Raw genomic sequence first — 14,514 nt, 5'->3', positions numbered from 1 at the left:
TCAGTGCTGTCAAGTTGACGCCAACTCATACTGCTCTTATGAACAATAGATAAAAGCCTTGTCCTGTCCTGCACCAGTACCATAATCTCTGTATGCTTAAAGCCATTATTGTGGTCACTGTGCTAATCCATCTTATTAAGGGTCTTCCCCTCTTTTGCAGACTTTTTTTTCTAGAATGATGTCTTTTTCCAAAGACTGATTTCTACTGACAACATGCCTTAACTATGTGAGACAAAGTTTTATTGTTCCCTCTTCTAAAGACCACCCTGGTTGAGCTTCCTCCAACACAGATTCGTTTGTTCTGTCTCAGTCAGTGAGATATTCAGTACTCTCTGGCAGTGTCACAATTCATAGGCATTCATTTTTCTTCAGTCTTATTTACTCATTACCCAACTTTCAGATGAATATAAAGAAGTTGAGTTGAATTAACGTTAAACTATAGCTATTCCCCTTGGTCTAATGGTAAGCAGATGAGCTGCCATCCCAAAGGCCCATGGTTTGAAACCACCAGCAGCCCTACAGGAGAAAGATAGTTTCCTCCTGTGTAATTAAACTGCCTCTGAAAATCCACTGGAGAGTCAGTTCTCAGTTGTTCCAACTTGATACACAACAACATTCCTTATAGTTTTCTTAGGACTCAAACCCCTATTGTTCAGTGCTGTAAATAACTCATTTCATGAAGTATGTATGTTTTGAGCATTGGCCCTTTTACAGAACCATAAATGTAGGATCAAATTAACAATAGCAGGTTGAGTTGAATGGGTAGTTTTAAGGTATAGTGAGTTTAAGAAAAAGGTGGGGGAATAATTTGGGAAAGGATAGTAAGAATGGTAGCAGAATTAACTTGTAAGCAGTGTGTTGGCTCTGTTTTGTTTTCATAATTTGAACTATATGTTGTAATTTTAAAAAATAATTTAACAAGAACAGATTCTTCTTTTTCTTTTAGAACAAGTCATATAAGAAGAAATGAGCCTTTCATTTTGTGGTAACAACATTTCTTCATATAATATATATGATGGTGTGTTACAAAACCCATGCTTTGTGGATGCACTCAACCTGGTTCCTCATGTCTTCCTGCTGTTTATCACTTTCCCAATATTGTTTATTGGTAAGTAATCTAGTATTTGTTGTTTTATTAATAGCTGAGATTTGGTATACTATTGTCTTAATTATCCCAATAAAAAGTTTGTCAGACAATAATAACCAAGAATTTTGTGTTTTCTAGTTATTTATATTTTTAACCTATGACACTCTATAGGTTCAATAGAGTCATATGCTTGTATAAAAATGTCCTTTGGTAGCAGCAGTCTTTTTTTTACAAAAAGAGACAGAGAGATAATTATATGAGCTACATCTAAGTCTTTCATTGAGCACTTGCCTTGTGGTAGGTGAAGGGAATAGAAAATGGTAAAGCTAGAAGACACAACTTCATGAAATAGCCCAGAGAAACAGATCTACCAGCTGAGAGAAATTACTCTACCACATTGTTGCTGTTAATTGCCATCAAGTTGAACGCAACTCATAGCGACCCTATGAACAAAAGACCTGAAGCCTTTCTATAACTATCGTCATTTATCAAAGTTCATAGATTTTCCAGAGGCATGTTGTTTAGGAAGTGGATGCCACTCCTTCCATCCCTCTACAAATACAGGAATAAATTATCCTGGGTTATCCTACTGGAGAAGCAAACTCTTCTTTGGGCTAGTGAGGAAGATTTAGAAGAGTGGTATCTTATGGGATTTAATCCGAAGTGTACAAATTAAAGTAGAAGGTATGGGGATGTATTTCAAGCAAAAAGAGTTTATGTGAGAAGACTTTTCAAAGGAGTTATTTGTAGAGTTTTCCTGATTATTTGACAATTTGTATATGCCTAAAAAAAGATCTCTGGCAGTGTAGTTTACCAGACTTCATGGTAGAGAGATGTGTTGTTACCCTAAATGTTGCCTGTAACTCAACCCCATGTACAACAGCCTAAATCTTGCTCTATCCGGTGCCAATCTTATTGTCTCTGACAAACCTACCTCCATTACCCCATCACTGAATCAATCCATCTCATCAAAGGTCTTCCTCTTCTGTTCCTTCCAAGCATGACATCCCTCTCCATGATCCCTCCTTGGCAATATGTCCAAAGTAGGTCAGATGAAGCTTCAGATTCCTTGCCTCCAAGGAGAAGCCTGGTTTGACTTTCTCTAGGACAAGCCTGTTTGTTCGCCTAGCAGTTTATGTTATATTCAATACTCTTTTCCAACACCATGGCTCAAAGGCACCAATTCTCCTATCATTCCTAGTCATTGCCCAGATCTCTGATGCATAGTAAGTAATTGCAAAGACTATGGCTTGATACTAGTTAAAGGACATGAAAATATTTTTTGATGAAAAATAGAATGTGCTAATTTTTACTATAATTCAGAATTAATAATTTAAATATTTGACATCCAGTTAACATCTTGTTTCCAAAGACTGTGAAATTAATTTTTTTAACTATTTTATTCACAAAAAGTTCTAACTAGGTATTTGAATACAGAGGAATTGGAATGGTATTGTCAAAGGAAAATCTTGGGAAATAATGCAGTTTGTTCACTTCCAACATTGGCAATTGAATTTCTGAGTGCCTGTCAATACTTTAAATATCAAAGAAATATCAAATGCATGGAAAATAATGGTGTGAAAAAGACATGATGTTTGTCTACAGGAGTTCACATTATAAATGCAACTTGTACATGATATTATTAACTAATATTCCTTTATTGAAGTGCATTTAAAGACAACTGTGTCTTAAGTGAGGGGGGCACTAAAGATACTGGCAAAAAATAAGACCCTAGGAATAGATGAGATAGCAATTGATATGTTTCAGCTAACAGATGCAACCATGGACATGCTCACCACTTTAAGACAGGAAATTTGGAGGACAGCCACTTATTGGACTGTCTGGAAGAGATCCATATTTGTTCCCATTCCTAAGAAAGGTGATCCAGTAGAATGTGGAACTTATAAAACATTATCATTTCTATCACATGCAAGGAAAATATTGCTGAAGATCATCCAAAAATGGCTGGAACAATACATCGAAGGAGAATTGTACAAAGTTCATGCTGGGTTTAGAAGAGGCAGCAGCATCAGATATCATTGCTGATGTCAAATGGATCCTGGCTGAAAGAAGAGAATATCAGAATAATGTCTGTCTGTGTTTTACTGACTATACAAAAGCATATATGACTATGTGTATAACAACAAAAAAATGGCTAACATTAATAACAGTAGGAATCCCAGAACAGTTATTTGTGCTCATGTGAATCTATACCTAGATCAAGGGAACACTACATGGTTTAAAATCAGGAAGAGTGTGCATCAGGGATATATCCATTCTCCATATCTATAGAATCTGTATGCTGAGCTAAAAAATTCACAAAACTGAACTCTATGAAGAAAAATATGGCATAAGGATTGGAGGAAGACTCATTGTAACCTGCATTATGTGGAGGATACAACCTTTCTTGCTGAAAGTCAGGAAGACCAGAAACCCTTGCTACAGAATCTCAAAGGCTACAGGTTCCAATGTGGATTACATCTCATCATCAAGAAAACAAAAGCCTTTACCACTGAGCCAATAGGCAACATTATGATACATGAGAAAGGATTGAAACTATCAATGATTTACTCATACTTGGATGCACAATCAACACCCTTAGTCAGGAGATGAGGAGACATACTTCTTTGGACAAGTCTGCTGTCAGGGACCTCTCCAAAATACTGAAGAACAGTTTGAAAACTAAAGCATACCTGATTCAGGCAATGGTCATTTAATTACTTTCTATTCTGAGGAAGTTAATAGTGATGAAGAAGGAAGTTCAGGCTGTTCTGAAGGGCTTGGCAAAAAATAAAGCCCCAGGAATTCATGAAATACCAATTGATGTATTTCAACAGATGCTGCTCTGGATGTGCTCACCAAGTTGTGCCAAGAAATCTGGAGGACTACTACTTGGCCAGCTGACTGGAAAAGATCCATATTTATTCTCATTCCAAAAAAGGTGACCTGACAGAGAGTGGGAGTTAACAAACAAATCACTAATATCACACACCAGCAAAATTCTGTTGAAGATTATTCAGAAATGACTGGAACTACCAGAAATACAAGCTGGGTTTAGAAGAGGTGGTGGAACTAGAGATATTATTGCCAATCTCAGATGGATCTTGGCAGAAAGCAAAGAGTACCAGAGGAATGTGTGTATGTGTTTCATGGACTATGCAAAGGCATTTGGCTATGTGGATCACAGCAAATTGTGGCTAACCTTGAGGAAAATGGGATCCCAGAACACTTGATTGTGCTTATGCGAAACCTTTAATTAGACCAGGAAGCAGTCCCCAGAACAGAGTAGAAAAACACTGCATGGTTCAAAATCAGGAAAGGTGTGCATCAGAGATGCATCCTATCTCCATACCTTTTCAATCTGTATGCAGAACAGATAATTCAGGAAGCAGGGCTTTATGAAGAGGAAACTGGCATCAGGATTGGAGGAAAACTCATCAATAACCTACGTCATGCAGATGACACAACTTTGCTTGCTGAAACTGAAGAAGACCTGAGTGCAAAAAGTCAAGGCCTGTAGTCTTCAATATGAAGTGAAGCTCAACATCAAGAAGATAAAGATTCTCATCAATAGACCACTTGGCAACACCATGATAGATGGAGAAGAGATTGAGGTTGATAACAATCACAGCTTACTTGCCTCCACAATCAACACTCCTAACACCAGCAGTCAGGAAATCGAAAGATGAATTCCACTGGGAAAATGTGCTGTCTGGGACCTCTCTAGAGTGCTGAAAAGTATTAGAGATGCAGTCTAGAGACTAAGGTATGACTAATCCAGACCATGGTCTTTGCAATTATTTGCTATGCATCAGAGAGTGGACAGTAATTAAGGATGACAGAAGAATTGATGCCTTCAAGTTGTGGTACTGAAGAGTCTTGAACATACCATAGACTGCCAAGTTAGTTAAGTATTTCTAAGTATTTCCTCTAGGTTTTCATATTTGTTTGAGTATAGTTTTTTTTATAATACTCTATTGTTAGCTTTTTTATTTTAGTTGGTTCTGTTGTGATGTTGCCTGATTCATTTCTTATTCAGATCATTTGTGTCTTTTCCTTCTTTTGTGAGTTTTGTTAGTGGCTTGTTTATTTTATTGACCTTTTCAAAAAACCAACTCCTAGTTTTGTTGATACTTTCAATTGTTTTTCAGTTTTCTGTTTCATTTATTTCTGCTTTAATTTTTATAATTTCAGTTTTTTAGAGGGTGTTCGGTGTTATTGCTGTTCTTTTTCAATTTGCTGGAGATATTGGTTTAAAGAGTCAATGCTCATTTTCCCCCTGTCTTTTGATGTGTTTTCTTATTGCTGTAAATTGGCCTCTGATTACTGCTTTGGCTGTTCCCCAGAGGTTTTGGTAAGTGGTGTTTTCATTGTCATTTGTTTCAAGAAACTTTTAATTCCTTCTAGTACCCAGTCATGTTCAGCTTCCAAATGTGTGGTATTTTCTCTTTTCTCTTCTTATTAATTTCTAATTTTGTAGCATTATGGTCTGAAAAAATGCTCTATATTATTTGTATGTTTTTTAATTAATTGATTCTTGTCTTATGACCTGGAATGTGATCTATTTTGGAGAACATTTCACACACATTGGAGAAGAAGGTATACTGTGCTTTTTGGGGGGTGCATTAGACTGCAAATATCTATGAGGTCAAATTGGTTTATTGTGCGGTTTAATTCTTCAGTATCTTTGGTGAGCTTCTTTCTGGTAGTTCTATCTTTTCTTGAGAGGGGTGTATTGAAGTCTCCAAGTATTATAGTAGTGTTATCTATTTGATTTTACAGTTTTGTTAATGTTTGTTTTATGTATTTTGCAGGTCTTTCATTTGGTGCATAGATATTTATTATTGTTAGGTCCTCTTGTTCTATTGACCCTTTAAGCATTATGTAGTGACCTTCCTTGTCCTTTGTGATGGCTTTTACATTGCCATTTATTTTATCAGAGATTAATATCACTACTCCTGCTTTTTTCTGGACAACATGCTTTTGAGAACTGTACAATGAATAGGATGAAAGAAGAGGAATAGTTGCCTTTGAGCTGAGGTCTTGGAGAAGGTTACTGAATATCCCATGGACTGAGAAACAAACAGATAAGCCTGGGAAAAAGTGCAGCCAGACAGCTCTTTGGAAGCAAAGATAATTAAGCTTCATCTGTCATACTCTGCATATGTTGCTAGGAGAGACTGACCCTTGGAAAGGGATATCGTGCATGGAAATGTGGAGGGTCAGTTAAAGAAGGGAGGACCTCCAATGAGGTGGATTGACGCAGTGACTTCAGCAATGGGCTCGTGTGTCAGAGATGATGAGGGTATGACAAGATGACACTGGATAGGACAAGATCCAGGTCTGTTGTTCAAAGGTCACTCTGAGTCATAGTGGACTCAACAGTACCTAAAAAACAAGAAGTGGCCTACTCTACAGGGTGATGCACTGCTAACCTGAAAATGGAATCTCTCTGTTGATAAGAATCCACCTGCTGCTCCACAGGAGAAAGAAGGACAATCTCTTCTCTTGTTTTATGTTGTTGTTATGTGACGTCCAGACACAGGCGACTCATAGTGTCCCTGTGAATGAAAGTCCGGGACACCTCCTGTATAACTTTTGTCCTTTTTCCAGGTTCATAGGGTTACCAGAGGCAAGCTATTATGGAAGTGGATGCCACTCCTGCTTCCAAACTTGTTGTAATTGGGGAGCTCCCCCGAACACTGTCCACCATGGGTGACCATTCTCACATTTGACTCATCAGTATCACAATGTTCAGCTTCATAGCAAGTACGAGTTACCTCTGTACATCAAGTGGACATACTAGGGTTACAAGACCTAGAAGAATGTTCCACCAAAAACAAAGGCAGGCCTGAAGGCCGCAGAGTGGAGTCACCCACCTTTGGCTTGGGCGCATGGCTTTCTGTCTGCTAGGCCAAATGCTCTCTCTTTCTATGCTGTTGTTGTTGGTGGTGGTGTTAAGTGCCATTGAGTCACAGGTTACTCATAGCGAGCCTTTTGAAAATCTGTTGGAGGACCAGCTATGAGTTCATTTCAACTTGATAGCAGTGAGTTTTTATAATGATGTAAACACATTTTCCCCTCAAAGAATGCATCTCATTTGTCTATTCACAAGTTTCAGCTCAAATATGAATTTATTCTCCAAGTAGAGGGGCTTTCTAAGGAAAAATTTTAGGAAAGAAAAAATTAAAGAAGAGAAGAACCAAATGATGCCAAATTCGTTTTTGCATAACCCATAAGAATTCATATTTAACAATGGCTTCCGAAAGAAACAAACATTTTACTAAAATGCAGTCCTCTCTTTTCTGCTGTGATGAGGTCAGGGTGAAAACAGTGGCAACAAGAGAAAGAGGATAGGGCGTGTGGACTGTCCTGCTGGCACTGTTGGCAGAAGGGGTGACACAGAAGTGACTGCCTAGAAATATCACACAGTGTTTCAGCAGAAATTTATTATTTTCATAAAAATATCTCTATAGTTAGTTATAACAACAAAAATATTGAGTGATTTTATTTGTTTGTAAATCATCTTACACATAACAGTCCATCTACAAGGCTCTGATGACATAGTCTGCATAGTCTGAGTTTCATTACTAACATAAAGGCTGCACATTTTCAGTGGTTCGAATCCACCAGCAGACCCAATCTGTCAGCAGCTTCTTGGGAGAAAGAAGGGCAGTTTCCTTCCATGGTGCTTTACAACCTCAGAAATCTGATGGAGAATTGCTTGGAGTTGGAACTGACTTGACCAGCAAGATTGTGAATTGAATATACTCTGATCAGAGCTGTCATTAATACTCAGCTACAAAGACACTTTAAATTACATGGTTTCATCTGCATGTGTTCATATCTTTATAGTTGCTTAATTTATGGTATTTTAGCTATATATTGTGCTAATTAGTATTTGTGAACCTATAACCAAAACTTATTTTGAGAATAAAGTAATAATTAAAAGAAAAGAAGGGGGAAAAAATAAAGGCAAAGCTTCTGCTCATTTACTAATAATACTGAATATATAATTTTAAAACATTTTATATTGGTTTGCATATAAAATTCATTTATGTTGTGTTTCAGACATTCCTTCATTCACATTTAATCATCATTGATTTACACTTGCCTTTACCCTATCTTTTCAGGCTCCCAATGTATCTTTCCTAATTCTGTCACCATCTCCCTCTGCTCACCAGTAACCTCACGACTTTCCCCCTCCCTACCTTCAGCCTCTAGGCTCCTTCTCCCTCCCCTCTTGGACTTTTGTGCACATCTTACTAGATGTCCTTCTATTTTCATAATAATGGTCTTGTTCAGTCTTTATGAGACTGAGTTAGTCCACTCAGTGTAATACTCTCCAGTCTCTCCTATGTTACATAGTATTTTTCTAAATCAGTGATTCTAAGTAGCTGCATTTTATGCCATCAGATGAATATACCACAATTTCTTAATCCATTTCTTTGTTGATGGACATTTGGGCTATTTCCATGTTCTTATGATTGTAAATAATGTTGTTATGACCATTAGTGTACCAATCTCTATTTGTGTCTCAATTCTAATTTCCTTAGGATAAATTTCTAGCAGTGAATAACTGGGTTACATGAAATTTCTTTGTTCAGCTTCTGTAGGAAATGCCAACCTTCTGCCCAGAGTGGTTGTACCATTTTACAGTCCCCACAACAGTGTATGAGAATTCTAATCTCTCCATATCCTCTCCAACATTTATTACTTGCCATCCTTTTAAACGTTGTCATTGTCACTGGGGTGAGATGGCATCGCATCATGGTTTTGATTTGCATCTCTCTTATTGTTAGTGATTTAGAGCATTTCTTTATGTTTCTGTTGACTATCTGAGTATTTTACTCTGTGAAAAAAAAATCTTTCCATGTATTTTGGCCATTTTGTAATTGTGTTATCATACTTTTCTTTGTGAAGACCTTGTAGTAGATATGAAGTGTAGACATAAAGCTTCTGCTCATTCACTAATAATGTAATTCAACATATAAATATTTTTAAAAACAATTTTGTTAGTGTTCACATAATCTAGGAAGAAGTGCAACTATTTTGCTCCTTAGAGACAAAGATGGTGAAACATTATCTTTTGGAAATGTCAGGAATGTTAATCCCTGGAAAAAGACCAATACTGGATGAAGGGCCTAAGCTTTTTTTTTTGAGAGAGATACCAGTGCAGTACTGCTTGATAAATAGGGCTGGCATAGTCATAACTAAGCATTTGGATCTTACAATGTGCATATGATTGAGACGAATTCTGTATTTTATCACTGAGTCAATCTTTCTGTTTCATGTACTATGTTTGGATCCTCTGTTTAGAAAGGTTTTAGATACTAATTTGCTTTTTCTATTAGCATTGTCTTGTTTTCCATTTTGGATGAAGCAAAGACTTATCAGTAAAAGCTTCTTAATAATGTGAGGTAACCATGCTGTCACCTGGGGATAATGTTACTACCAATAAGTACAATAAATGTTAATGTATTGGTTAATGTAGGCGATATTGTAAAAAATTAACTGAAATAGTTATTTAAAAATGTAATAAAGTAAAAAAAAAACCCAATCGGAACTTTCATTGCATTCCTAGAAAACACTATAGTTTTAGAAATCCTAAAGCACTTATCACAACGTAAGTTGTTTTTACGATTATAACTGACTGTTCTCTCTCTCTCTTTGCTCCTTTTTCAGGTTGGGGAAGTCAGAGCTCAAAAGTACAGATTCATCATAATACATGGCTCCACTTTCCAGGACACAACCTGCGATGGATTCTTACATTTGCTCTCCTGTTTGTGCATGTTTGTGAAATAGCTGAAGGCATTGTCTCAGATTCGTAAGTGACTTGTTTTAGTAAATAAGATTTTACTAAACTACTAGTGAGATGGATGAGAGCATAGCAAGGGAAGCTTAGCTTGTTGGACATAACTGAGCAATGATAGCTGTCACCCATTATCTACCATGTGACTGGCTTTTGGCTGTATTTCTGTGTTATGTTAAAATGTCTCTGTTCCCATGGTTTCAGATCTCTGTATTTTTTCTTATTTACTTCTTTGCTCCCTGTTCTGTGATTGTAGAACTTTCCCCCTCTCTCCTTTTAAACAGTCTGCAATTTGTCTCATCCATCTATCTACATTGTTGTTGTGTGCTGCCAAGTTGACTCATAGCTCTCTCTGTTCAATGAATGTGCATCCTCTCCTATCCTGTGCTTTTCTCAGTATCTCTGATATACTTGAGGTGATTGTTACAGTCACAGTGTCAAGTTGTTGAAGGTCATCTATCTGTCTGTCTTTCTATCTACCTACCTACCTACCTACCTATCTATATTATATATATGTACAGAAAAAGTGTCTGTGAGTTCTGGTAGCCTAGTGGTAAGAATCTATTGCAGTCCTGTAACCATGTGGTTTGAATCCACCAGCTGCTCCATGGGAGAAGGTTGAACAATCTTCTACTGTGCAATTACTGGCTCTGAAAACCTGCTGGCAGGTCAGCTGAGTTGATTCTAACTCATTGGCACACAACAACAACAACATGTACTTTCATGTAAATTGCATAGTGGAAGATTGACATCTTTTTCCCATATAGCAACTGGTGGATTTGAAGCACATATCTTTCCATTGACAGTGCAGTTCCTTACCACTAAACTGTTAGAGCTACCTATACATCTCTACACAAACTTAACAATTAGTTAAAATATTTTGGCTTCTTTTCTTAGGAACCAGAGAGGTAGATGAGGTAGGAATTAAAGAAGCTAAAAATTAAGGCAGAGTCTGAACTTATTTTAAAACTAAAATTCATCGTACAATCCATATTTTTTAGGAAACTTGTTTGTCCTTTGATAGAGAAAATTGTATTAGCCAGTTGGAATGTAATGAATTCTATTTATAACCCTGAATATAATCTAGGGGTTTGAAAAATCACAGTTAACATAAAATAAACTCAAGTAATATAAAAAGGATTTTATTTATTGATTTAAAAATATGTTAAATAGTGCATATTTTATTGAAAAGTTGATATGAGAAATTCTTAAAATGAAGTCCCCAAATAATTTTATCTTATCCAAGAAAAACTTCCTTGCCATCTGTTTATATTTTTCTATTGCAATTTAAAAAGCCTGAGATTTAGAAAATTTTGTCACGGAGCCAATTATGTTGTAATATCTTCATGATACTTATTTTCATATATGCTCTCTTCATATTATGATAAAAAGAAAGCCATGCATTACTTCATGAATTTATGAGGGTAATTTGTTATTATTATCTTATTAATGACTGTTTAAACCTCTTTGGCACAAGTCTTTACTGTAGTGGCATTGCCAACTTCACTCTTTTCCCCTCTTAATGATCCTCCCCCTTAATGTATAAGCTCTGTGTTTTACTATTTTTGTGTAACATGAGGCTGGATCAGTCTAACATTTCTCTAAAATATATCATCATATTTGTGTAGATGACATTTATTTCCAGCCTCATGATTGATAGATTCAGTCAGAGACTTTGAACAGAGGCCTTCTTTTCTCTTTTTGTGCTGTGTGTTTGTGGTTTTTGTTTGTTTCTCAGTTTGAAGTTGTTTGTTACATTTATTTATGGATACAACCTTTTTTGGTCTATAAAGATATTTCATTTTGGGGAAAAAATGATTTCTGTGCCTACTTTATTTAGAATGGGCACTTGTATCCCATTAACTTCTTAAATATTCTTGTAATGTTTTTATACTTTTATTTTTCATATTTACATGTGTAATTCATATAGAATTTATTTTGTTTTTATGTGGAATAAGGAGTAAGTTTAGTTTATAAGAACAACTAATGAAGTCAGGATAATTTATTAAGTAGTTATCATTCTTTGCCTAGTTAATTTCTCTCTCTTTCCTTGTTGCTGACTTGGAACCAGCTCACAGCTGACCCTCTATTTGTTTTCTGAGCTTATAAGGGAGGAGATTAGCCATCTTTCTGCATAGGAAATGCTAGTGGATTTAAACCACTAGAGAAGGCTGGCCTTTGGGTAAGCAGTGCCACTGTGGACTACACGACCAGAACTACCTTAGTTTGATTCAGTGAAACAAAATGATACCTTTCTTATATCCAGTTCTCATATATATTTTTGTCTGTTTCTGTTACAAATTTAAAATCTACTTAGTCATTGTCATGGAACAGAACTGACTCATAGTTGACCTTCTAGTGGGTTTTCAGAAGCTATAAGATGCACAAAAGGAGAATGCCCATCTTTCTCCCAAAGAGCTGCTGGTGGGTTTGAACCACCAAAGAGAACCCATTTTAGGATTTGTGGTGCAGCTCTTTTTAAGTGTATGGAGAAACCTAGTATAAATGAAAAGCAAGTGGTAGAATATGCACCGGTTTGATCTAAAGGAATACAAATCCAAAATAGAAAAGAAATGCTGCTAACCAAATAAAATATTTATAAGTATTTGAATTGGCAGATTTTACTTCCAAATTTTGATGCTTTCTAGTACTTTTGTGGTATATACTACTTCTATATGACACATAATTAAGGAGCTATGATTATATAGTATGTTTTCCTGGAAACCCCAAGGTTGACAGTTCATGCCTCCCATGTCTATGGGAGAACGTCTCCTCCTCTAAAAATTTACAGCATCAGAAAACCTGACCCTCCTTTGAGTTCCCAAAGCTGTAAATCTCATGCAAGCAGATTGCCTATCTTTCTTTCTCAGAGAAGCTGGTCCATTTGAACCTTCAGACAGGCTTGGCCTTTGGGATGGCAGAATAACTCCCTACAGACTATCAATATGTTACCATAGTCATTTTATACAGTTTTAATATCTGATTAATTACTACTACTACTTATTCTTTTTTGTCATACTAATTTGTTTTCCTCCTGTGTGATTTACTGACCCTGAAAACCTGTTGCAGGGTCATCTATGGACCAATTCTAACCTGATGGAACAACAATGTGTTCTTAATGTCAGAGGAACTTATTATCAGTAGCTCAAGTAAGGCCAGCGAGGTGACCGTGGAGCAGATCATCAATTACTTATGTGCAAGTTAAAAGAAAATATAAAATATGTGTTTATTTTATATTAAAGTTGAAGGAAATGAAAAAAAGTCTATAAAAGTAAAAATATAACCTTGAGTCTAACCCACCCAAATTTAAAATCCACCTCAAAAATAGAGTTGATGCATTGAACACTAATAATTGAAGACTAGATGAGTTGTGGGATAACATCAAGGCTATCATCTAGGAAGAAAACAAAAGGTTATTACAAAAACAGAGGAAGATAAAGAAGGCCAGAGTGAATATTTCAGAAGAGAGTCTGAAAATTGCACTATAGTGTAGAGAGACCAAAATAAAGGCAAGAAATGCTGAAGTAATACAATGAAACAGAAGATGTCAAAAGCCTCCTCAAGAAGACAAAGCAAAGTATCCTGACAGACTATGCAAAGAACTGGAGTTAGAAAATCAAAAGGGAATAACAAGCTCAGAATTTCTTAAAGTGAAAGAACTGAAAACCAAATTTAAGCTTTGAGTTGCAATATTGAAATATTCTATGAGCAAAATATTGAATGATGCAGGAAGCATCACAGAAGATGAAAAACATGCAGAATCATTGTACAAAAAAATTAGTTGATGCTGAAACATTTCAAGAAGTAATATATAATCAAGAAACAATGATAAAGAAGAAATTCAGTCTGCACTGAAGTCATTCAGACAAGACCTAGGAGTTGATAAAATCCAAATGATATAGTTCAACAAACAGATGAAGCCCTGGATGAACTCACTAGTCTATGCCGAGAAATTTGGAGTACAACCACCTGGTCAACTGACTGGAAAAGTTCCATATTTGTTCCCATTCTCAAAAAAAATGTGATCAAATATAATGTGGAAATTATAAAACAATATCCTACACAAGTAAAATCTTACTGACAAGATTAAAAATTGTCTAGAACAGAACATTAACAGGGAAGTGTAAGAAATTCAAGCTGGATTCAGGAAAGGCCACAGCACCAGGGATATCATTGCTGATATAAGATGGATCTTAGCTGAAAGCAAGTAATACCAGAAGGATGTCTGTTTTATAAACTATTCAAAGGTATTATGGCTAACATTGAGAAGGATGGGAATCCCAAAACACTTAATTGTGTTCATGAAAAATTTATATCTAGATGAAGAAGCTGTCATCTGAACGACCAATGAAACACTGTATAGTTTAATATCAGGCAAGTTGTGCATCAGGATTAAATCCCTTCTCTGTACTTATTAAATCTATATGCTGAGAAAAATCATTAGAGAAGCTAGACTATATAAAGAAGAATGTGACATCAGGATTGGAGGAAGACTTATCAAAAATCTGCATTATGCAGATGACACAATCTTCCTTGCTGAAAGTGAAGAGATGTTAAAACATTTGCTGCCCAAGATCAAATACTACAACTTTTAATATGGATTGTATCTCAACCT

The 14,514-nt window shown here is 36.0% G+C and overlaps 1 protein-coding gene across 3 annotated transcripts in view; it reads left to right on the top strand.

Annotated features, from left to right (window-relative positions):
* Positions 1–953: 953 nt before the first annotated feature.
* The window catches only part of ABCC9 (ATP-binding cassette, sub-family C (CFTR/MRP), member 9), a 227,669-nt gene continuing 214,108 nt past the window's right edge, over positions 954–14,514 (top strand). For 2 of the 3 annotated variants that reach the window (XM_006897200.1, XM_006897201.1), the window contains exons 1-2: positions 967–1,108; positions 9,773–9,914. In XM_006897200.1, coding sequence (XP_006897262.1) covers positions 967–1,108; positions 9,773–9,914 — 284 coding nt within the window. Of the gene's footprint in view, positions 1,109–9,772; positions 9,915–14,514 lie in introns of all 3 variants that reach the window. The other variant, XM_006897199.1, reaches the window with a different exon arrangement.

This window comes from Elephantulus edwardii, unplaced genomic scaffold, assembly GCF_000299155.1.
Source record: "Elephantulus edwardii isolate Elephantulus edwardi_28Jun2011 unplaced genomic scaffold, EleEdw1.0 scaffold00206, whole genome shotgun sequence".
In the NCBI taxonomy this organism is placed as follows: Eukaryota; Metazoa; Chordata; class Mammalia; order Macroscelidea; family Macroscelididae; genus Elephantulus; species Elephantulus edwardii.
The sequence above is the reverse complement of the archived record's forward strand: the minus strand, read 5'-3'. Positions and strand labels throughout refer to the sequence as shown.